The 24,060-nt window shown below is 38.7% G+C and overlaps 1 protein-coding gene, 1 long non-coding RNA gene, 1 other non-coding gene and 1 pseudogene across 3 annotated transcripts; 1 reads left to right on the plus strand and 3 right to left on the minus strand.

Moving 5' to 3' along the window:
• The first annotated feature begins 717 nt into the window (after positions 1-717).
• On the plus strand, positions 718-4,458 carry LOC104728640 (uncharacterized; annotated as a pseudogene).
• Positions 4,459-4,534: 76 nt separating this feature from the next.
• LOC147934905 (uncharacterized) lies at positions 4,535-5,646 on the minus strand. The gene is made up of 2 exons (XM_087472843.1): positions 5,452-5,646; positions 4,535-5,257 (listed from the first exon to the last, which is right to left on the minus strand). The coding sequence occupies exons 1-2, from the start codon at positions 5,644-5,646 to the stop codon at positions 4,535-4,537; spliced, it is 918 nt and encodes a 305-aa protein (XP_087328969.1).
• A 4,643-nt stretch (positions 5,647-10,289) lies between these two features.
• LOC147934906 (small nucleolar RNA R71) lies at positions 10,290-10,396 on the minus strand. The gene has a single exon (XR_015573333.1). It is a non-coding gene; the product is annotated as a small nucleolar RNA R71 (small nucleolar RNA).
• Positions 10,397-22,179: 11,783 nt separating this feature from the next.
• Positions 22,180-22,893, minus strand: LOC104725153 (uncharacterized). The gene is made up of 3 exons (XR_757840.2): positions 22,787-22,893; positions 22,600-22,670; positions 22,180-22,425 (listed from the first exon to the last, which is right to left on the minus strand). It is a non-coding gene; the product is annotated as an uncharacterized LOC104725153 (long non-coding RNA).
• Positions 22,894-24,060: the final 1,167 nt, after the last annotated feature.

Below are 24,060 nucleotides of genomic sequence, written 5' to 3' on the forward strand. Positions count from 1 at the left end.
CACTATATAAACTCATGTAATCTCATTTGAGAATAACCAATCAATTTTCCTTTTCATTTTATTAGTCTATCTCTTTGTTCTTTGTCTAGAACATTTTCTTGTTTCTTGGTGTGTAATATCCAAGCAACAGCCTTCTTTTGCTGGACTAGTGTGTCATATCTAGCAGCCATTGGAGTTGGGAATATCAGCATCCTTCCGCAACTGCTGTGCGACCCTTCAATCCATTAAATCTCCCTTGTTGCACCTTTCAACTTGGCAAGTTTCTATCCTTTCTAATCCGGCTGAGTGATTCTCGAATTTGGGCGTATCAAGTGGTATCAGAGCCACTCAACCGGTATTTGTCTGTTCATCTTCTCATCTTCCATTTCTAAATACTTCTTCTTCTTCTTTCTATCTTAAATCTGGGTCATCTCCTTACTTAGGCCATTTCTATTTCAAAAAAAAAAAAAGATTTGCATTTAGCTAGGTCGTGGAAGAAAAATCCTGCTGGCTGAGGAGAAATCTAGCCTTGGAGTGGTTAAAACAGATTTCAAAATCCTCTTGTCTTTCTATCTTCCTTCTTGCCTTGTTACTTGGGAACTCCATTGGGTTGCTTGGATTTGTTCTCTTAGAACTTAGAGAGAAAGCTCTTGAGTGACCTACCAAAATTGAGAGAAACACTTTTGTGTGTGTGGATTTTTTATCTGCTAACTTTTGGTGTTAAGTTTTCAGGAAACCATGGAAAGCGATGGAGAAAGAGATCGGCCAAGAAATTCTGTCGCCGGGCTACCTAACTTGCAAATGAGGGCATTGAATGACACTATTACTAACCTTATTAATAAATGTATAGAAGAACTACACCACAGGCTCGACGAGATTCAGAATAGCCAACAAACCCGTTCTATACCCGCAGCCAGGAGAGATAGTTCAAGGAGGACTCACCGGCCCGAGGAGGAAATTGAAGAAGAGGAGTTCCATGAAGAAGATGATCGATCCATCAACCGACCTAGACGAAGTCATAGAAACCGTGATCAAGGTGATGTTAATCCTTTTGGTACAAGAAATGACAATTTAGGTGGTTTAAAGCTTAAAATTCCAACCTTTGAAGGTAAAAACGATCCAGATGTTTACTTAGAATGGGAAAGGAAAATGGAGTTAATGTTCGATTGTCAAAACTTTTCTGAACTCAAGAAGGTTAGGTTAGCAGCAACTGAGTTTATAGGTTATGCTATTAACTGGTATGATCAAGTTATGACTCACAGGAGAAGGACAGGTGGAAGACCAATAGCTTCATGGGATGAGCTCACTACATTGATGAGGAAACGGTTTGTGCAGGTTGATTACCACCGAGATCTCCACCAAAAACTCAGACACTTGCTTCAAGGAACCAAATCTATGGAGGACTATTTCCAGGAAATGGAAAGCTTAATGATAAAGGCGGATGTAGATGAAACCTTAGAAGCTACCATGGCCAGATTCCTTGCAGGCCTTAACCGGGACATTCAGGACAAAATGGAGCTTCAAGAATATGAAGGCTTGGAGGAAATGTTGCACAAGGCGGTTCTAATCGAACAACAAAACAAGAGGAAGGGTTTCTCTAAACCTTCCTTTGCTCCAAAACCAAGTTATCAAGATAAAGGTAAGTCTCCAACCCCATCAACTTCAGTTTTTAAGACTAATGCTCCTGCTCGTTTTGATAAAGGAAAGGCAGTCGAGACCAATAATTGGGCAAGGGATATTCGGTGTTTGAAATGTCAAGGACTTGGACATTATGCCAACAAATGTCCGAATCAAAAGGTAATGATCCTTCTAGATAACGATGAAGTGGAGTCTGAGGACGAAAAAGAAAAAGAGGAAGATCTCGGTCCAATCTTTGACGAAGAGGAAGAACAATTTGAATATCCAACTCAAGGGACACTTCTGGTCACTAGGAGATCATTGAGCGTTCAGCCTAAGTCCAATGACCGAGAACAAAGGGAGAATCTCTTTCACACTAGATGTTTAGTTCAAGATAAAGTTTGTTCTTTGATCATTGACGGTGGAAGCTGTACTAACGTTTCTAGTGATTCTCTTGTTAGGAAACTTGGACTTGAGACCAGACCTCATCCGCGACCCTTTAAACTGGAATGGTTGAATGAAACGGGTGAACAATACGTCAGGGAGCAAGTCACGGTTCCTCTTACCATCGGCCGATATGAAGACGAGATCCTGTGCAATGTCCTTCCCATGGATGCAAGCCATATCTTTCTAGGACGACCTTGGCAGTTTGACATGAGGGCGATACATGATGGCTACACCAACCAACATTCCTTTGATCATACAGGAAAAAGATCACTTTGGTTCCTTTAACTCCATTGGAGGTCCATCAAGACCAGGTCCAGTTGAAGAATAGCCGAGACAAAGAAATTAAACCAGCAAAACCTGAGGTATCTCCTAAGAACTCCAACTTCTTTGTCAAAGAAAGTCAAGTAAGGAAATCTTTGTACTCTCAACAGCCATTGTTTTTCTTGTATATAAATAAACACTAAATAGGATTTTCTGACCTTGCACCGGAGCTCCCGAGTGATTTGATAGGTGTTTTGCAGGAATTCTTAGATATCTTTCCAAAAGAGAACCCTGACAGTTTGCCGCCAATAAGAGGTATAGAACACCAAATTGATTTCATCCCAGGTGCGTCACTTCCAAACCGGTCGGCTTATCGAACCAATCCATTGGAAACAAAGGGACTTCAAAAGCAGATTGGAGAACTTCTTGAAAAAGGTTACATCAGGGAGAGCCTAAGCTCATTTTATGTACCTGTTCTCCTTGTGCCTAAGAAGGATGACTCTTGGCACATGTGTGTTGATTGTAGAGACATCAACAACATTACGGTAAAGTATCATCATCCTATTCCTAGGCCTTATGATATGCTTGACGAACTGCATGGTTCTTGTATCTTTTCTAAGATAGATCTCAAAAGTGGATATCACCAAATACTCATGAAAGAGGGTGATGAATGGAAAACTGGTTTCAAAATTAAGCATGGGTTGTATGAATGGTTGGTTATTCCTTTTGGGCTAACAAATGCACCCAATACTTTTATGAGGTTAATGAACCATGTTTTGAGAAAATTCATTGGAATCTTTGTTGTAGTTTACTTTGATAATATCTTAGTCTATAACAAGAATCTGGATGAACATGATCAGCATCTAAAAGCGGTTCTAACAATTCTTAGGGAGGAAAAGTTGTTTGCCAATCTCAAGAAATGCACTTTTTGTACGGATAACCTTGTCTTTCTAGGTTTTGTTGTTAGTGCAGGTGGCATTAAGGTTGATGAGGAGAAAGTTAAAGCTATAAGAGTATGGCCAAGCCCTAAGACCGTTGGAAAAATAAGGAGCTTTCATGGACTAGCTGGATTCCATAGGCACTTTGTGAAGGACTTTAGGACTATAGCTGCACCACTTACATAAGTCATCAAAAAGGATGTTGGATTCAAATGCGAGATTAAAAGAAAGATCAATGACAGTGTCTACCAACTTGATCTTCAAGGTAAGTACAATGTGAGTTCAAGATTTAATGTTGATGATTTAGTTCCTTTTGTGGCAGATGATCCAGATTTGAGGTTAAATCCTTTTCAAAAAGAGGGGGATGATGTGATCATGGATGGAGCTAAGGAGGATGAACTAGTAGCTGACCTTGAACTTGAGGAATATGTAGCTGAGATTGAACCAGAGGAGCTTGTTCCTGAGGATGCTATGCTTGTACCTGTTGGACCAATGACAAGGGCAAGGACCAAACAGCTTGTTGGAGCTGTTCATTTGATATTTGAAGATAGTTGGAGCAAAGAGAACATGAGAATTTATATTGGGGATGATATATATCAAGTACAGTCCACTTTGGGCATAATACAAGCCCAAGAAAGCCCAAAATAATCACTTTATTTTGTGGTCAAAAGAGGGTGACGAAAATAGAGTTCAACTCACCTTGGGAAAGACACCTTGGGATGAGAAACATGCACCAAGGGTTGAATCTTCATTCAACTTACTATCTTTATTATCTTTTGGTTTCAAGAACAATTAATACTTGGCTTCGTTACCAAGTTTCTTATCACTATATAAACTCATGTAATCTTATTTGAGAATAATCAATAAATTTTCCTTTTCATTTTATTAGTCTATCTCTTTGTTCTTTGTCTAGAACATTTTCTTGTTTCTTGGTATGTAATATCCAAGCAACAACCTCCTTTTCCTGGACTAGTGTGTCATATCTAGCAGCCATTGGAGTTGGGAATATCAGCAGCCTTCCGCAACTGCTGTGCGACCCTTCAATCCATTAAATCTCCCTTGTTGCACCTTGCACCTTGGCGAGTTTCCATCCTTTCTAATCCGGCTGAGTGATCCTCGAATTTGGGCGTATAAGAGCTGCTCGATCCCCACCGGCATGCGTCTCGAAAACTGCCAGAACATCCGCCTTACACTTCTTCAACATATACCGGATTGACCTCCAGAAATTAGGTTTATTCGCCCCCCCCCCCCCCCCCCAACAATTCCATAGTATTAGATCTATCATTGAGCTTTCAAAAAAGATTCGAAAAACCGGGGAGGACCACCGTCGACTCCTCCTGCTGGAGAACGGCGACCCCCACCGCGGGAGAGCCACCGGATCCCAGCGGAGAACCGCCACCGACATCTAAGTTCGTCGGGGCGAGTGAACTGCCAACCCCACTCTGATCTCTCCCGATCGAAAAAACTCCACCCAATCGACCCCAACTCTCCTTCTCCTCTCTCAATCTCTTTCCACTCGCAGAAAGTTCCAATTCTCCCTTAGTTGGGCCAAACACCAGCCTTCGTGTGGGCATATTAGGTTTGAAAGATTTGGGCCTCGGACCAGTCACATCTTGGGCGTTAAGGCCCACTGCCTTCCTTTCTTTCAAGCCTTCTTTAGCTCCCCTTTGTTGTTTAATCACCCCCTTATGCGACGTGTTCCCCCTTACGTACTCCAGACGCATATCTGATCGTATCACCTTCTGAGGATCCTGATTTTCCTTATCTCCCGTAACAATATCAATTTCCCTTGATTCGCGGGATGCCAAATCCAGCTCCAACCTTCCAAAACTGTTAGATATCGGAATATCCCCAGAATATTTTCCCTGAGCCACAACACGACGGTCCCTTTTCGAGCCCTTACCGGAACCCCCCGCCGCAAACACCACCGGAGAATCTTGTGTAACCGTCTTTCTATTTCTCGAAGCAACCAATGTGAAACCATCCTCACCTGAATCTGTCCGCGGTGGACTCCTCTACACTGGCCCCACTGGAATACTAGGTTCACCTCTCTCTCATATACAATCCGCGGACAAGAGTGGACCAAATGCCCATAGATTCCACAATTCAAACATATGTTTGTTAACCCCTCATAAGAAACGAAGTATCTCTCTCTGTTGATTAACACCGTGCCTTTGAGCGGATCCCACAAGTTAACTTCCACACACACCCTAGCAAAACGAGCCCTCTCAAAGTGTAACGTAGTGAGGTCCACTTTAAGCGGTGTCCCCAGACCCTCCGCAATGCTCAACAGGATAGCCTTGTGGTAAAAGGTCACTGGGAGATGCAATAACCGAACCCAAACAGGAGTTGTAACGATCTCATCCCGTAACGGGTCAAAGTCCGGAGACCACCGTTGCACCATTAGATAACTCCCAAAGATTTTCTACGGACCACCCGTTAAAGCCGCCATAATCTCTTCCTCCACCGCAAAGCGCACCATAAAAAACTGACGCGGGAGATCCATCACCAACATCTCCCCCGCTGGCTTGCACATCTCCCGCAGTCTCCTGCTCAACACAGATAAAAAAATATTACGACCTAGCACCTTCACAATCATGCACTGCTGCCATAAGCTGTTCATCGCTGATAGGACTTCCTCATTTATAACGATCTCAGGTTCACCATTCTTCCCATTAGGAAAAGACAGCCGCACTCGCTCCCTAAAAAACACATCATCCATCACTTCATCCCGTGTTAAAAACCCAGCACCACCACTACTCTTCACTTTGTTCACCCATGACATAGGCCGATCAGGAGGATCCCCTGGTGGACGGCCTCTCTCCCCTACATCCAGCATGGTAGCAAGATATGAAAACGAATCTACTATATTAGGGTTCCCTTCGATCGCCGCCATCTTTTGGAAACGAATCTGCTATATTTATCCTTCCACTTACCAAGATATGAAATTGATACTAAACATGTATACTAAATTGATACTCAACATTCAACAACTACAGATTGATATGCTTGATAAAAAATTTCCACGCAGAGTCAGCGGAATCATTCAAATACAATAGCTTAATCACAACGAAATGATTTGACATCATCATATTATTGTTGATCACCAAGAAACGGAGAAGGTCCCGTTATAATTTATTAATTTAGCACCCTTAATTTCTGTTTATTGTTGAGCCCAACCTGTTTAATTGAGCCTATCCTAGTTGTGGAAGTTTAACTCTGGCTTGTAAAATCTTATTTCATGTTCTTGACCCCCAGGCTTCATATCATTGCAACTGAAGACATTAAGCTTGACTTAAAATTGTTAGGCATTCCAAAATGTACGAGTTATTCGCATTTAAGATAATGTGTGCCACTGATTTTCACTACAAGAAACTAGCTTATGACCGACAAGCATATCCGTTAGAAAGTCGTTGGAAAACACCTATTACCAACAAATTACTGACGGATGTGTCCGTCGGTTTTAGGTTGTCGAAAAAATAAATCTGTCGGTAATCTGTCAGTAATTACCGACGGATTTATGAAACAGGCAATTACCGACAGATTATCGACAAATATATTGACGGTCGGTTTGTCGGTAAATCTGTTAATAATTGCTTGTCGAAAATCCGTGGGAGATGGGTTTGTCGGTAAGCCCGTCGGTAATTGTTTGTCGGACATTCATCGGAGTTATGTTTCCGACAATATTACTGACTGAACAATATCGGAAAATGTTCGTCGAACCGACGAAATAACCAACTATTTAACGATGAAATTTCGAGAAAGCTTGTCGTTTTCTACAAATTACCGATGGTATGTTCCGAGAAAGTCCGTCATTTCTGACAGATGTCCGACGGAATGTATCGGAAAATGTCTGTCGTTTCCGACAGATTTTCGACGGATATATATGTATATATTTTATTAAATAGCATAATTATATAAATTTAATACTGAAAATATTCATTAAAACTGAAATGCTTATATATTTAAACGAAAGTTAAAAGTTTTAGAAAAAATATTTTTTAAGTGAAAACATGCAAAATACTCTAAGAACCGAAAACAAATAATTGTTCCAAAAAGAAAGCAAAGATTCAAGAAAACCTAAGAAGCGGAATGTCTTGCATCTCACTCATGAACGCTGCTAGCTCCGCGTCCCTCTTCTTGTCCTCCTCGTCCCTTCTTTTGTTCCCCGCTTTTTGTTCTTCCTTTTCCTTTTCCAAAGCTGCAATCCGATCATCCTTCTCTTGCATAGCTTGTTGGAGCTCTTGGGTGGGAGCAAATGAAAAACCCGATGAACGAGAAAACGAACTTATTTCGGAGAGATTTCCTAGTCCGAAAACCCATCCCTTGGTTTTAATAGTTTCCTACACATGTATTTTAAAAATTATATAAATATTTTAAAACAAAACAAAGTAAAACAAAATTTTAAAAATATATGTTACCTCTAAAAAAATTTCGTTCAATTTCTCTCTTCTAAATCAAATAGTAGACTCCGATCCATCAAGAGATTGTAGCATCTCCTCCTCCTGCTTCCTCGAACTCTCAACAACCAGCTTAGCTCAACCATATTGTAATTGGCCGGTCTTTTTGTTGGTTTGCATATGATGTTCATATATTTTACCCTATTTTCCCTTAATATATTCACATCTTTTGCATCATTTGCTATCCTTTTTGACCATTATTGCATAGTTTTAGGATTGTTCTTGCATTAGAGTGTAGTTGCATTGCATTTGCATCTTTTCTTGCATAAACAGGTGATTTTAGAGCCTAAGGAGCATGGAAGCAATGCTGAGGAGAAGTGAAGCAATCATGAGGAGAAAGCAAAGGAGTTAAGGCTGGAGAACCAAGGTCCGGAGTCCCACTCGACCAGACACTCGACCGTGTGCTGAGAGTGACTCGACCGAGTGGAAGGAGCACAAGAAAACCCAACTCGACCGGTCACTCGACCGAGCACCGGGTCGAGTTGGCCGAGCCGCCTGACTATTTTGTCTTGTAGAATTTTTAGGGCTTCCTCTCCTTTTTCCTATTTAAGGACCTTGTACCCTGCAGCCACAAGGGAGCAAATTTTTAGATATTCTCAAACCTAGTATTTTACCCTTTTGGGGATTTATGCTTTTTGCACTTTTATTTTCTTAGATCTTGTACCTCTTTTGAAGGAGAAAACACAAGATTCTTCATACTTGTTTGTTTCATAACTTTCAAAGTATCAAGAATTCGTGTTTGATTCCTTCTCCAATATTGTAGATCTCTGTTTTATCTTTCTAATCATGCAAGTTTCATGTTTTTCTGGGTTTATGACTTTGTTGTTCATCATGTGTGATTGTGAGTAGTTTCCTTAGCTCTTAGGGATGGTTTAGGCTGGATGGATGTTGTGGTTATTTGATTTGGTCAAGCTTGATTGTTGTAGATCTCTTCTAGACTAGATGTTCTTAATGCTGATCCTATAACTGAGAGGGTAGGGTTTGATCTCAAGCTTCTTAGCATCACACCAATGTCTAAGGTGCATAGATAAGGCTAGATCTAGAGATTATCATTAGGCTTGCTAAGAGATTAGAAGTCTTGTTTGATTCTTGACATATTGCTTAATGCTTGCTTGTATAGATTCTTTACTTTGTGAGAAAAAGTCTAGAAATATATGAGCTTGATTGTTTTTGCCATGAGAGTGGATTAACATGTTCTTAGAGATTAATGTCTAGAGATTAGCTCATGTTGATTGAGGTTTGTTGATCAAGTTAGATAACCACAATCTAAGTTCAGCCCATGAATCCATCCCTAAGACCTTCCTTGTCTATTGATTTCTTAGTCTAAATCCTGTTGTTTGATCGTTGTTTGATTTACTTTTGTCTTGCTCTGTTTTGTCTGCATTGCTCTGTTTTACGTTTTTGCCCAGCTCGACCCTGCACTCGATCTACACTCGATCGAGTGCTTGCTCGAGTTCATTCCCAGAACTCTTGTTTATGATTTGTGTATGTCCTGTCTTGTTTTTTATTTCATTCTAGTTGCATTTCTGTTGCATTCATTTAGTTTCTTGTTCATTACTTTCCTTGCATTAGTTCATTACTTGCATTACTATAGTTTGATATATGTTCTAGTTTCATTACTGCCATAATCATTTTGTTCCATTACATTTAGTATCTTGTCCATTCAGCTTTTATATTCTGCAATAGGTTGTTAGTGAAAAACACCCTCTATAATTGGCTTAACTTAAACAAGTATTGCACACCCTGATTGCTTGCATTCACTCATTTAGGATTGATACCTCTTATACTACAATTGCATAAGGGGAATTGAAACACCTTGCTTTCACCATTGTTCATCATCATATCATTCATTCACATTCCATTTCACACACACAAGAAAGATACTAGTTTCAATTTGGCGCCGTTGCCCATTTGAGTTTTTATTTGTGACAATAGGGTCTATATTAGTCTAAGATTAAGTTCCGTTATCCCCTTGTTCGCTACTGATCTCGATTCTTCTACTGCTTGTTTGTGATTGAGTTTCAGGTACCAACTCGACCTTCAACTCGATCGCCACTCGAGTCTGTTGATGCAAACAAGATCCAAGGGTCACCACAATCTTCAGAGACTCCTTGATCACATCAATCGACCACCAAGGGACCTGAGACAGCAGAGAACAAGAATCAATCAGGAACAAGAACAACAAGTGTTAATGGAGCAACAAGATCAACAAGCTCCAAGGGCAAGGAACATTGGTGCTGGGGATGCACCTAACACACACAACCAAAGAGCTGGTATTGTGCCTCCTGCAGTTGCCAATAATAATTATGAAATCAAGAGTGGATTGATCTCCATGATACAAGCCAACAAATTTCATGGGTTGCCAATGGAGGATCCTCTAGATCACCTTGATGAGTTTGATAGGATATGTGGACTCACAAAAATCAATGGACTCAGTGAAGATGGCTTCAAGTTAAGGCTATTCCCATTTTCCCTTGGAGACAAAGCTCATCTCTGGGAGAAGACTCTTCCTACTGGAGCAATAACAACATGGGATGCATGCAAGAAAGCTTTTCTGACCAAGTTCTTCTCCAATGCAAGGACTGCTAGGTTGAGGAATGAAATCTCAGGTTTTGCACAGAGAAATAATGAAAGTTTTTGTGAGGCATGGGAGAGATTTAAAGGATTCCAAACTCAGTGTCCCCACCATGGATTCAGCAATGAGTCTTTGCTCAGCAGTTTGTACAGAGGAGTTCTACCCAAGATTAGAATGCTACTTGATACAACCTCCAATGGAAACTTTCTCAACAAGAATGTGGAAGAAGGCTGGGAGTTGGTAGAGAATCTTGCTCAATCAGATGGTAATTATAATGAAGATTATGATAGAACCATAAGGATCACCTCCATTGATCAAGAGGACAAATACCAGCAGGGTTTAAAGATGGTCAATGAGAAGCTTGACAAGATTCTCCTAAGCCAATCAAAGACCATTCACTTCATTGGTGAAGAAGAAGCTCCAGTCCAAGAAGGAGATAGGGAGTTTCCTGAGTTGTGCTAAATGCAAAACCAGGGAGGATTCAAAAGTTACAAGCAAGGAGGATTCAAGAATAACAATCTCTCTTATAGGAGTAACAATGTGGCTAACCCACAAGATCAATTCTACCCCCCCCCCCCAACAGCCTCAACAACCTCAACTGCAACAAAACTATATACCCAAGCAGCAACAACAGGTGTTCCAGCCCCAATTGTGTCCCCCACCAGGGTTTCAGACTAACCAAGGCCAGGAACAAGACTTAAGAGCTATGATGCAACAATTGTTGGTTGGGCAAGCCAATGGAAAGCTTGAGGAGGCTAAGCAATTTGCTGAGTTGAATCAAAGGTTAACATCACAGTATAATGATCTCAATATGAAGTTTGAAGGTCTAAACTCTAGAGTGAAGTATATGGAGAGAAATATAGCATCTACTTCAGCTCCAAAACCCACCCAACTCCCTAGAAAAGCTGTTCAAAATCCAAGGGAGTTCACAGCCAAAGCCATTCATGTCTATGAAGAAGAAGTCACTGAGGACAGTGAAGTCCAAGCTGGGGAGGATTCATCATTTGTTGAAGCCCAGAGTGAAGTATTTGTAAAGCAAACTAAATCCGGCAGTGAACTCGACCCACCACTCGAACACACACTCGACCGAGTGGGTTATCGAGTGACGGATCGAGCTGAAGTCTCCGAAGCTGATAAGCCCATTAAGTTCATTCCTCCTCCTTACAAGCCTCCACTACCATTCCCGGGGCGTTTCAAGGCACAAAAGCTTAAGGAACTAAGGGAGATCATTGAGAAAAAAGAAATGATGGCTTTGAAACAAGAGGAAGTGCAAGCTTTGAAGGAAGAAGTTGTGATTGAGAAGAAGGAAGTGATGGCCATAAAAGAGGTTATCATTGCTTACCAAGAAGAAGATAGAGGACCTGCCTTGGAACAATATGATCCATATCCTCTCTATAAGGATTTTTTGCTTGAATTGTCAAAGAAGAAGGCTCATGCTCAGGATGAGAAGGATCTTGAGGACCTTGGAGGGGTTATCATCCCAATTAAACTTGAGGATCCAGGTCGATTCTATCTGCCTTGCTCACTTAGCTATCTTCACTACAACAAGTGTTTATGTGATTTAGGAGCATCTATCAGTGTGATGCCCTACTCTATAGCACAAAAGCTTGGGCACACTGACTTCAAGTCCACCAACCTTCACATATGCCTAGCTGATGAGTCAAACAAGGATGTAGTTGGTAAGCTGGAAAACATTCCAGTCAAGATAGAAAAGGCAAGAATTCATACAGTTTTTGTGGTTCTAGAGATGGATAAGGAGCCTGAAGATCCTATCATTCTAGGGAGGTCATTCTTAGCCACTGTTGGAGCTGTTATAGATGTTAAGGAAGGTCTTGTGACCTTGAACATTGCTGAGGGGATAACCATGAAGTTTAACATCTATAACCCAACCAACCTACCCACCATTGATGATCAACCTTTCAAATCAAGGACAAAGGAGGTCATGAAGTTTTAAGTGAAGTGGCAACTCCAAGGGCTAAGCTCTCTTTACAAGAGGAATCAATGGAAAAGCTCAAGGGTTCAGTTCAAAAGCTGACTGAATTGGTGAAGGATCTCCAAGTCAAGCTAAACAAGAGGACTTTGAGGAAGGCCAGACCAAGGCTCAAAATTAAGAAGAAATATGGTTTGTGTGTTAAGGGTGAAGTGATCAAGAATCAACTTCCCACTGATCAAGAGGTGCCAGGGAGGATTTCATCACCTCCTTGGTATCTAAATCAAGCCTGAAAAGGCATCAAAAGTCAAGCTTAGTGACTCTAAACAAGCTCACTAGGGAGGAAGTCCCTAAGGTATCATTGTACATATGCTTTATTTTCCTTGTAATTTTGATTTGTTTTCTTTTATGTTTGTGTTGGGCAGGCTTTTCAAAGAAAGTGTAGATGGGTATGGAGAGATTTGGACTTGGAGAGGTACTCGACCGAGCACCCCAGAGGCACTCGACCGAGTCCCAACCCAGAACTTCTCATGGCTTCCCAGTTCCAGTAGCATTTCCAGGCTATCCAAGTTACCCACCCATCCCACCTCAGTACTTCATGGATCCAGCACTCCTGCAGCAGTTCTACCAGCAGCAAGGTCAACATTTTGGGAATCGCAGTCCAACTCGACCCCCCACTCGACCAGACACTCGACCGAGTGCCAGTCGATTCCCATCGTCGAGTTGCCTCAATCTCCCCCTCAAAGTCACCAACCAGACCTCAACTACACTTATGAGAGCATGAATGAGGATGTGGACAGCTTCTTCCAGAATCCATGATGTACCACTATCACCTTCCTTGTAAATATCATTGCATTTGATGTTGTGTTTTGTTTTTAGTCTTGAATCCTCTAGCATATTTCTTTCACACAGAGGACTATGTGATTTAAGTTTGGGGGAGGGTTTGAGATAGCATTTGATGTTGTGTTTTGTTTTCTTATTTCAAATTTTTAGCATCATCATGTTAGTATTTGCATAGCATCTAAGGCATAGAAACCCCTAAAAATTTGAAATTTTTTGCAAAAATCTTTATAAAAAGAGTGTTCATGTAGTTTGCATTGCATAATAGCATCTTGTTTAGCATGTTTCATGTAGGACTATTAATTATTTGTATTAGGGGTCTATGATGAGTTTTGCCTTGTTAGCTTGTTTAATTCACTAAACTAGGATCAATGCCCAAGTTAATAGTACTTTGATGCTAGTTGAGTAGTTAGAAGCATAAGATTGAACCAAGCCTTGAATTCATGCATTGCATTTGGTCTAAATTGAAGCATGTTGTGATTTGATGCCATTTCCTATTTATATGAACCTAATATTGACTTGTAATTATCAGTTTGTGCATTGCTTTAAACTCATGGATACCATATACATATTTGGATCATCTTTCTCCTTTTTACCACTCTTGTTGATCCAAGTAGCTGATTGAATCATTAAAATCAGTTTCCAATACCCTTAACCAACCCTTCTTTCAAGCCATGTTTATTCTTGAGTGTGTAAGGCCTATTTTGGGATTGAGCTTGGTAGAAAGTGTTAGGTTTGAACTGACAAGAATAATGCCTTGTGTAGTTCTAGTTTGCATTTTCCAAACTAGATAGGACTAGATGATTTCATTGTTGGGTTTGGGATTCGGTTGTTTGAAAAAGAAAGAAAAGAAAAGAGGAAAAGAGAAAGAAAAGGTTAGAGTCTTTAGGAGGGAAATGTGTTTAAGTAAAATCAAAAATCTAGTGAAAGAATGGGAAGTATGATATTGTTTAAAGATGGTTTCAGTCAAAGAAAAGAAAGAAAGAAAAAGAAGAGTATAGCAGAATGCTTTTATGTCTTAAGAATAAGAAGAAAAGAGAACCATAGCAAATAAGTAAGAATCTCCCATTCCACTAGAAAGATCAAATAAGAAACCTCTCCTAAGGCTTGAAAACAAAAGAGAAAAGGGTATTTGAGAAGAGAAGAAGATAAAAGGTAGAACTAGGATCATTTGGGCTTAGAATGATAGGATCAAACACTTGGGTTACCTTTGGGTAGACAAGGTTTTGTTCTTGTATGTGTCTAAGTGTTCTTACCTTTAGCATTCTTCTAAAGCTCAATCAATTTTTTTTTTATGAGAGAACCTTGATATTGATAAGCCCCACTCTAAACAGAGACCATCATTGTCTCTAAACCTTTATTTCCAAGCCAAATGAGTTTAAAACATTGCATAAGATTGATCCATGTTCTTGATTAAATGAATGTTAAAGGAAATGGTTAATTTGAATGCATGTGGACATCTAAGGCTCAAATCAGTAAAGGTTGTGATAGGTTTGTCTAAAGTCTTTAAGTACAGCTCATTCAACTTGCATCATAGTACTAGTAACTTGGACATTGATTCTAGCTGGTTTATTTGCAAGCTTTAGGAGCTGAGATCCCACTTTCAACCCTCACCTACCTTCTTATGTCTTGCTTATTTGCTTGAGGGCAAGCAAAGACTAAGTTTGGGGGTGTTGATGTTCATATATTTTACCCTGTTTTCCCTTAATATATTCACATCTTTTGCATCCTTTGCTATCCTTTTTGACCATTATTGCATAGTTTTAGGATTGTTCTTGCATAAGAGTGTAGTTGCATTGCATTTGCATCTTTTTTTGCATAAACAGGTGATTTTGGAGCCTAAGGAGCATGGAAGCAATGCTGAAGAGAAGTGAAGCAATCATGAGAAGAAAGCAAAGGAGTTAAGGCTGGAGAACCAAGGTCTGGAGTCCCACTCGACTGCCCACTCGACCAGACACTCGACCGTGTGCTGAGAGTGACTCGACCGAGTGAATGGAGCACAAGAAAACCCAACTCGACCGGTCACTCGACCGAGCACCGGGTCGAGTTGGCCGAGCCGCCTGGCTATTTTGTCTTGTAGAATTTTTAGGGCTTCCTCTCCTTTTTCCTATTTAAGGACCTTGTACCCTGCAGCCACAAGGGAGCAGCTTTTTAGATATTCTCAAACTTAGTATTTTACCCTTTTGGGGATTTATGCTTTTTACACTTTTATTTTCTTAGATCTTGTACCTCTTTTGAAGGAGAAAACACAAGATTCTTCATACTTGTTTGTTTTATAACTTTCAAAGTATCAAGAATTCGAGTTTGATTCCTTCTCCAATATTGTAGATCTCTGTTTTATCTTTCTAATCATGCAAGTTTCGTGTTTTTCTGGGTTTATGACTTTGCTGTTCATCATGTGTGATTGTGAGTAGTTTCCTTAGCTCTTAGGGATGGTTTAGGCTGGATGGATGCTGTGGTTATTTGATTTGGTCAAGCTTGATTGTTGTAGATCTCTTCTAGACTAGATGTTCTTAATGCTGATCCTATAACTGAGAGGGTAGGGTTTGATCTCAAGCTTCTTAGCATCACACCAATGTCTAAGGTGCATAGATAAGGCTAGATCTAGAGATTATCATTAGGCTTGCTAAGAGATTAGAAGTCTTGTTTGATTCTTGACATATTGCTTAATGCTTGCTTGTATAGATTCTTTACTTTGTGAGAACAAGTCTAGAAATATATGAGCTTGATTGTTTTTGCCATGAGAGTGGATTAACATGTTCTTAGAGATTAATGTCTAGAGATTAGCTCATGTTGATTGAGGTTTGTTGATCAAGTTAGATAACCAAAATCTAAGTTCAGCCCATGAATCCATCCGTAAGACCTTCCTTGTCTATTGATTTCTTAGTCTAAATCCTGTTGTTTGATCGTTGTTTGATTTACTTTTGTCTTGCTCTGTTTTGTCTGCATTGCTCTGTTTTACGTTTTTGCCCAGCTCGACCTTGCACTCGATCTACACTCGATCGAGTGCTTGCTCGAGTTCATTCCCAGAACTCTTGTTTATGATTTATGTTTGTCCTGTCTTGTTTCTTATTTCATTCTAGTTGCATTTCTGTTGTATTCATTTAGTTTCCTGTTCATTACTTTCCTTGCATTAGTTCATTACCTGCATTACTATAGTTTGATATATGTTCTAGTTTCATTACTGCCATAATCATTTTGTTCCATTACATTTAGTATCTTGTCCATTCAGCTTTTATATTCTGCAATAGGTTGTTAGTGACAAACACCCTCTATAATTGGCTTAACTTAGACAAGTATTGCACACCCTGATTTCTTGCATTCACTCATTTAGGATTGATACCTCTTATACTACAATTGCATAAGGGGAATTGAAAAACCTTGCTTTCACCATTGTTCATCATCATATCATTCATTCACATTCCATTTCACACACACAAGAAAGATACTAGTTTCAACATATCCTCCATCAAAGTAATATGGTCTGGTACCACACCATCCCTAATAGTCTAAAAGAAAAATTTAAATTAAGTAAAGATTGTCTAATTAATGATAAAAAAATAATTATAGAAAATCTTAAAACTTACAAATTGCTTTTGTCGTGTATATGCGCTTATTGGACCATTGTTGTGGGTAGCCATGCCCAACCCGCCACGTTGGCTTCTTCTATTCTGAGAAGATTGGGAGGATACTACTTCTGTAGTTGGTTCCCCCCATTATTGAACCAAACCTTTAAAGAGATTCTCGTTCACATTTTTTGGCACATTTCCTCTCCTCCACGTTTGCTTCCACCCATTCAACTGTTTAGTATATCATACTCTGGCCGCCTTCTTGAACGCTGTTCGAACTTGGTTGGTGATATCTGGTTTCCAATTGAAATCTTGCTAAAAAGTATAAAAAAATGCATTAGCCAAAAATATATAAAACAATGTTATAAAATTAAGTTGTTAAAGTTGAAAACTTTATCACAAATTGCCGAAACCAAATTTCTTGTTCTTTCGTAGGCATCACTGAAAACTTTTCATTTGGTGTTTTGAGGATTCCATACATCATATGCAAAATGGATTTTGTGATGCCATTATGAGAATCACAAAACCATGTTGTCTCTGGAGCACCATATGGATTTAAGCGGGGGATAAGTGATCAACCAGGTTGAGAGACGAATTCTTCAATGCTCATCTCCATTGGAACATTTTTCTGAACCTTGTGAATCTGGGACGGCGCAACTATGTGATTGCGAAGCACTAGCTTCTCCGTTAGCTTGGTTCATAGATGTGTTTGCAACATAAGAACTATAGTTCCTTAAAAAAAAATTAGAAATAATATTCAAGCCTAATAAGAAAATTTCAATTAACAAAATTCAATTTTAAAAAATCAATTTATCAATTCACAAAATTCAATTAACAATCCATTTAACAAAATTCAATAACACCCAATTAACAAAATTTAAGTATAATTAACAAACCAAATCATCAAATCAGTAACACCCAATAAACAAAATTTAATTCATCAATTAACAAGATTCAACTAACAATCCAAATAACAAAATTCAGTTAAAAAAATTCAATTAACAAAACACAATTAACAAAAATCAATTTATCAATTCACAAAATTCAATTAACAAAAATTAAATAACAAAATTCAATAACACCCAATTAACAAAATATTTCTGCACACCTTGTATCGACCGATGAACTCTTTGCAACGATCGATGCAATCCTCCAAATCCCTAACTACGTCGACCGATGCACACCTTGCATCGACTGATGCATTGCATCGATTGCTCGCGAATCCTCGCGACTGCGTCGATCGACGCCCACCTGGCATCGATCGATGCAGTTGCCCTAGCGACAATTCCAAACGCCGTCATCTACCGAGATTCGCCTTCCAACTCCACCATTTGACCAAGAACGTCACAATAGCCAAAACAAACCATAGGAAACACGAAGATCATATTAAACAAGGAATCAATCCACCAAATCACAGAAAAATACAAAAAAACTCCGAGATCTCATGTTCAGATAAGTCGTGGTCATGCACTCACCTTTAGAATGACGAATCTGATTCCAAAAGCACAAAAATACACCACATCAACTCCAACATGCTCTCCAAACTCAGATCTCCACTCTCACAGAAGAACCTCTCAAGAAACGACATCAAAATCTCACAAAAAGGACTCTGGAAGAACTCTCCTTCTCTCACACCTTTTAGAACGACAAGAACGGCTTACTCCTTTTTACCTGACCATAGGGTTTCCAAACCCAAAAACGCAACAAAACGAGTGTTTCACTTAACTCATCCCGCAAAAATGAACCTTTCATCAACCGATGCACAGCCTAAATCGGGATTCCGGTTCACGGACGTTACAAATTTTATGTATATTTTGTAGATATATATATATATATATAATTGAAGGGTACTTTAAAATAACATAAATTAACGAGTAACAATAACAATTATCTTTATCTCTTTTTATATTATGTATATATCAACATATAAATATATATATATATATATATGAAACGGTCCAACCTATTTTTTATATATAATAACTAAGTAGTAATCTCATACTCATTAAAAACCAAAACAACATTAAATAGCAGAAATAATAACCAATTTTTTTGACTGAAATAATAACCATTTAACTAACAATAATCCAATAAAACAAATCAACCAATAAACATCAATCCAATAATATCAAGAAGCAATAAACCATCAACCTAATATCATTCTAATGACCCACTCTAGCAACGTAACAGAAGATAGATAACACATCAACGAGCCACTAGAACATCCTCCTCTTCATTGCCTTGATTCCATGATCACACTTTATTGTTACCTGCAACACAACACAAAAGAGATGCATAAGTATTTCCAGAAATATTTAGTGAGGCAATCCTCCCATCTACGGGCTATACACACAAGCAATAAGAACTCAAAGTATCAAACAACAAACACAAGTAAGACACAAACAAACCAGACAAGCAACAAGAACCTGTCTGCCGCCTGCTAAGAACTGGTGTTGACTGAGACCTGCCACCAGTGTCGACCGACACAAACCTCGAGTGTTGACCTACACCCTCCTAATGTCGACTTGCACCCTCATCGATCACTCATGAAACATAGAACCCTTAGCATTGACTCCAAGCGCCGTCATCGACCAAAACTCGTCCCTTAACGCCGCCAATTCGCCCAAGGAAACCATAGTAGCAACACAAGACCATAGAACCCACGAAAAACACACAACAAGCAAGAAATCAATCCACTAAATCACATAAAACACAGAAACTCAAGATCTTATGCTCAGATAAGCTATGGTCATGAACTGACCTTTAAGCAAGAAGATTCTGACACTACAAGGAAAAAAACAACACCACAACAAGCCTCCAACACGTCCTCAAGACGCAGATCTCCAATCCCAAGGAAGAATTTCTCAAGAACAAGCACCAAATTTCACATAAACTCTCAGAAACTCACTGGAAACTCTTTCTCCTTTCTAACTCTAGGAACGACAAAAAGAGGCTGAAAAACTAAGTGGTGTCGAGTTTTGGTCCTTAAAGACAAAGCCCTAAGTTCCCATCAATTAAACCGAACCAAACCGGCAAAATTAGACATAACCCGCACATGAACTAACTAGTGGTGTTGAGAGACACCCTTATGGTGTTGGTCGACACCCTTATGGCGTTGGTCGACACCCCTCTTCACCAAAATTTGGTTAATGGATGTTACAGTTCTCCTCCACCAACATAGATTCGTCCTTGAATCTCTAACAACCATCAGCCAAGGACTCCCGTGCAACCATCCTTACGACCTGCACTTCCTCCGACCGATCCATGAAGGTTACCACCAGACGATGGACTCATGTTTTAGACATTATTTTCTCTCAACTTTTGGACTTTTCTTACTCATAGGTCTCAACCTTGAGTTTTTATTGGCTCCACATCAGGCTTTAGCCTACATGCCATAGTATTGGCTCCTCGTCGTGCCTAAACCCACATGCCATATTATATAAAAGAAGTCGATTATTCGTCTCTCGAGGTGCCACCCTACAGCTCGCCCCTGGTTCGTCATATGAAGTCGATATGCCAGTCATATTCCCAAGCCACAAAGACTCAGAATATACCGATAATAGGAGAACTAAAGTTCCTCAAATGGTCGTTCAGGACCAATTGTCCTTAGGGCAAATAATTCTGAATCCGTACGAATCCTATCTCCTAACCATGTCTCCCTCCCGTGGTTCGGGTAAAATATCACAATGTCCTACTAACCACATATTCCCACACTAGAACACCTCATAACCACACAAGGATCATCAAAATGTCACAAGGGCTGCCACTAAGACCAAACAAATGTCCTCAACATGACCAACACCAAGACTAAACAAATTTCTAAACATACCGCCACCCAGGCCAAACAAATTTCCTAAAAATGACCACCACCAAAGCCAACAAATGTCCTCAAAAGGATCACCACCAAGGCCACACATTCCGAAGGACCGCCACATAAGCCAAATATCCCTGAGAAAACCTGACCCATTTTTTCTACATAATAATATAATTAAATACCCCATAATATTTAATTATAACCAACCAACAAATTAACAACAAATCAACAAGCACAACAGAAACCAACTCCTATTTAATATAAATACCATATCAATTATAACCAATTAAAATCATCATCCTAACATGCTTCTAACAAGGTTCCAACAACAAATAACACAATACAACAACCGAGACCCTAGATCATCCTCCTCCTCATCGCCATGATTCCACGCTACACATTACCTGCACCACAAACAAAATGAGATGCGTGGGTATCACCAGAAATACCCAGTGAGGTGATCCTCCCATCTATGAGCTATACACACAAGCAAATCAAGAGTAGAACCACAAATAAAACATAACAAACCAGCCATTAAATAGAACACCCAATAACACATTCACCACACCTACACATCATCAGACAAAACAAGTCATACAACCCAATCACTTAGATAAACTCATGGTCACACACTCACCTTAACAAGCTGATTCTAACAACAAATATAACCAGGAGAGACTCTCCACGCGTCTGAAACAGTCCAGAAACGTCCTACAAAAAGTCACATAACCAAAAGAAACCTTGAAGCAAACTGGACAGAAACATCAGAAAAGAACAGTCTGAAAAACGAACCCTAAAATAAAACCCAACCGTTAACTATCTAATACCTACGGTGAAAACCTAGCTCGGTACGACATGAAGCTTCCCATAAATCTCGTACCGATCAGAAACCAGACAGGACCACGATCTCAGTTACAATCCCCGGTGGTCCCAACTCGCGTCTGAGAAAACGTGTCTCACAAAACTGCCAATAACTCACCGAGTTTAAATCCAAATCCACTTCTGTAAAAAGGAAAATGACGATGAAATATTTGGGAATAACTCTACCAAATTTTGTTACCTTTGACAACGATTATATATGTTGAAATCGTTTCCTCCAAAACCTTAACGATTTTGTTCCTTCTCTTTCTCTCTAAGATAATGGTTTGTTGATCTCTTTCTCCTTCTCCTTCACACCAAATCGACCAAGGCTCTCTCTCTCTCTTACTCTGAGACTCCCAACTTCGACACTCCACCAAAAGAGGGGAGGCGACACTTAAAATCTAGGGCTTTTGGTTTTAATTAGATTAAACTAGGATTTAATTAAACCGATAATTAAACTGATAATTAAACCGAAATTAATTAAAATCCACTCCTTTGATTTATTCAACATAACCTAAAATTTAATCTCGGAACACGGATGTTACAATCCTGAAAGATTGCCTAAACAAGTCACACATCCTGAAAGACCGCCACAAAGGCCAAACATCCCGAAGGACCGCCTAAACATGCCACACATCTCGAAGTATCGACTAAAAAGGCAATATTTACTAAACAACTCACCATAAAGGCCACAAAATTGGCTAAAGATCCTGCCACAAAGGCCACAAAAATTTCTCAAATGACCACCACAAGGGCCACACAAATACTAAAAATGGACAAATTCTAACTCGCATAAAACTTTCCATTTCTAGAAACTTTCTATTTATGGAAACTTTCATTTTTAGAAACTGCAACAATATTTTCTTTCTCATGCCAATGCAATTCAAATTCAAGAAATACTTATCTTATTAATCATTAAATGTCATAATCGTTACAACTCCAAACAAAATACATAATGAAAAGAAGATACAACCGCAAAAAGCTGAACAACAAACTGAAAACCAAGGATAGACAATTTCAAGCCCCGAACTGCTTCTCGAACCACTTCTTGAACTTTATCTTCATCCTTGCCTCTTCCTGCCAAGTCTGCTCCTCTACACCATCACAGTCCCACAGTACTCTCATCAAAGAAACCTTCTTCCACAGAGACATTGTTATCCTTTTGGCTTTTTTGGCATATTTGGAAAGCCCAAATAATTTTGTGTTTAATGGATTCGAAAAAGTACTTCTAAAACTATCTTAAAAGCCCAAGATGATATAAAAGATTGGGTAAATATTTTGAAAAGAAGAAAAAATTTGGGAACTAACCTCAATCTTGGATAGCCCCACTTCATCCGACAAATAAATGCATTTTTGATGCAGACTTTAATAATCTAAACCTACAAGCAACAGGTGGATTGATCATTAGGAATTATATATGCTCCCCCATTGTCTGGGGATCAGCAACATCTCTGGAAGCAGAAAGAAAGGTGCTACTAGCTGCTTTTCAATAAACCTGAATTTGTGGCTATACATCAATAGTTTTCGAAAGCGATTGTGAAATACTTATCAACCTCGTCAACGGCTCTTCGAAAAATGGTTTTCTTACAAACTCAATTCAGGACATTCACTTTTGGGTTTCAAAATTTACCTTTATTCGTTTTCTTTTACAAGAAAAGAATGTAATGGTGTAGCTCATAATTTGGCAAAGTTTGCTTGTATCGATAAATTTATTTATTCTGATTCTGTAACTCAGCAACCTTGGCTTTGATAACCGTTACGTATTGAGTATTGACCAATCTTGAATTAATATAAGGTCTATTTGAGGAAAAATAAGGGGGAGGTATTGGTTTAGGATTTAGAAAGAATTTTAATGACTTTATGTTCTTGCTGATTGTTAGAATCATAGAAAATTGAAAGTTAAAAATGAAGGATTCTAAGAGATTGTTTAGGAAGTTTTTTAAAATCTTGATGATTTGTTTTTTCTAATCTTGTAAAATCTTTCTATTTGATGAAAGAGTTTTCATGACTTTTGTTATGAAGGAAATGATATAAAATCCTAAACCAATAATATAAAATTTGAATTCATTAACAATCCAAGATTCTTTTGTTTTACTTGAATAACATAAAACTTTTAATGACTTTATAAAACTCTTAATCCAATAATACTAGATTTATCAAGATTTTAGATAACTTTTTACTAATCCACAACCAATAACACCAAATTTTTAAAGAGTTTTTAAAAGTCTTGATTGAATAACAACATATTTTACCTAATTTTTAAAGTCATTAAAAATTCTTTCTAAATCTTTAAACATGTTTTTGGTATAATACGTTCATAACATTATAAAAAATACCAAAAATGGCATAAAAACAAAAAGAAATTAGTTTATGTTGCAAAAGTCAAGACTTTACGTATAGCAATAAAAATGGAGCCCAATTTTCATAATAACTCACAGTAATATTTTTCTCGATTTTTATCTATAAATATCAATGTATTCATTCATATGAAATACACATTATAGCAATTGCAAGTAAACACATGTAAATTTCTCTCTCTCTCTATTATTATTCTTATGACATATTTATAGATTTATATATATATATATTACAAAATTCATTATACATTTTATTACTTAAATAAAACACGTTATCAACATGATCAATCTACCAAGATGATATTTATTATTACCGGAGTGCGGCTCTGCCGCCCCATAGCATTTTAGCGCATAATAATTTATTTACTGCTTTGATTTATTTTTCCACTATGGATGATTTTAGTCACCATAA

Source organism: Camelina sativa, chromosome 11 (assembly GCF_030686135.1).
Source record: "Camelina sativa cultivar CO46 ecotype springtype chromosome 11, ASM3068613v1".
Taxonomy (NCBI): domain Eukaryota; kingdom Viridiplantae; phylum Streptophyta; class Magnoliopsida; order Brassicales; family Brassicaceae; genus Camelina; species Camelina sativa.

Bases quoted from the DNA above. Each gene is read 5' to 3' on its own strand.
- LOC147934905 (XM_087472843.1), bottom strand. From the start codon at position 5,646: ATGGTGCAACGGTGGTCTCCGGACTTTGACCCGTTACGGGATGAGATC. The intron at 5,258-5,451 runs GTGTGTGTGGAA...GGGCCAGTGTAG, and splicing joins AGAGGGCTCGTTTTGCTAGG to AGGAGTCCACCGCGGACAGA.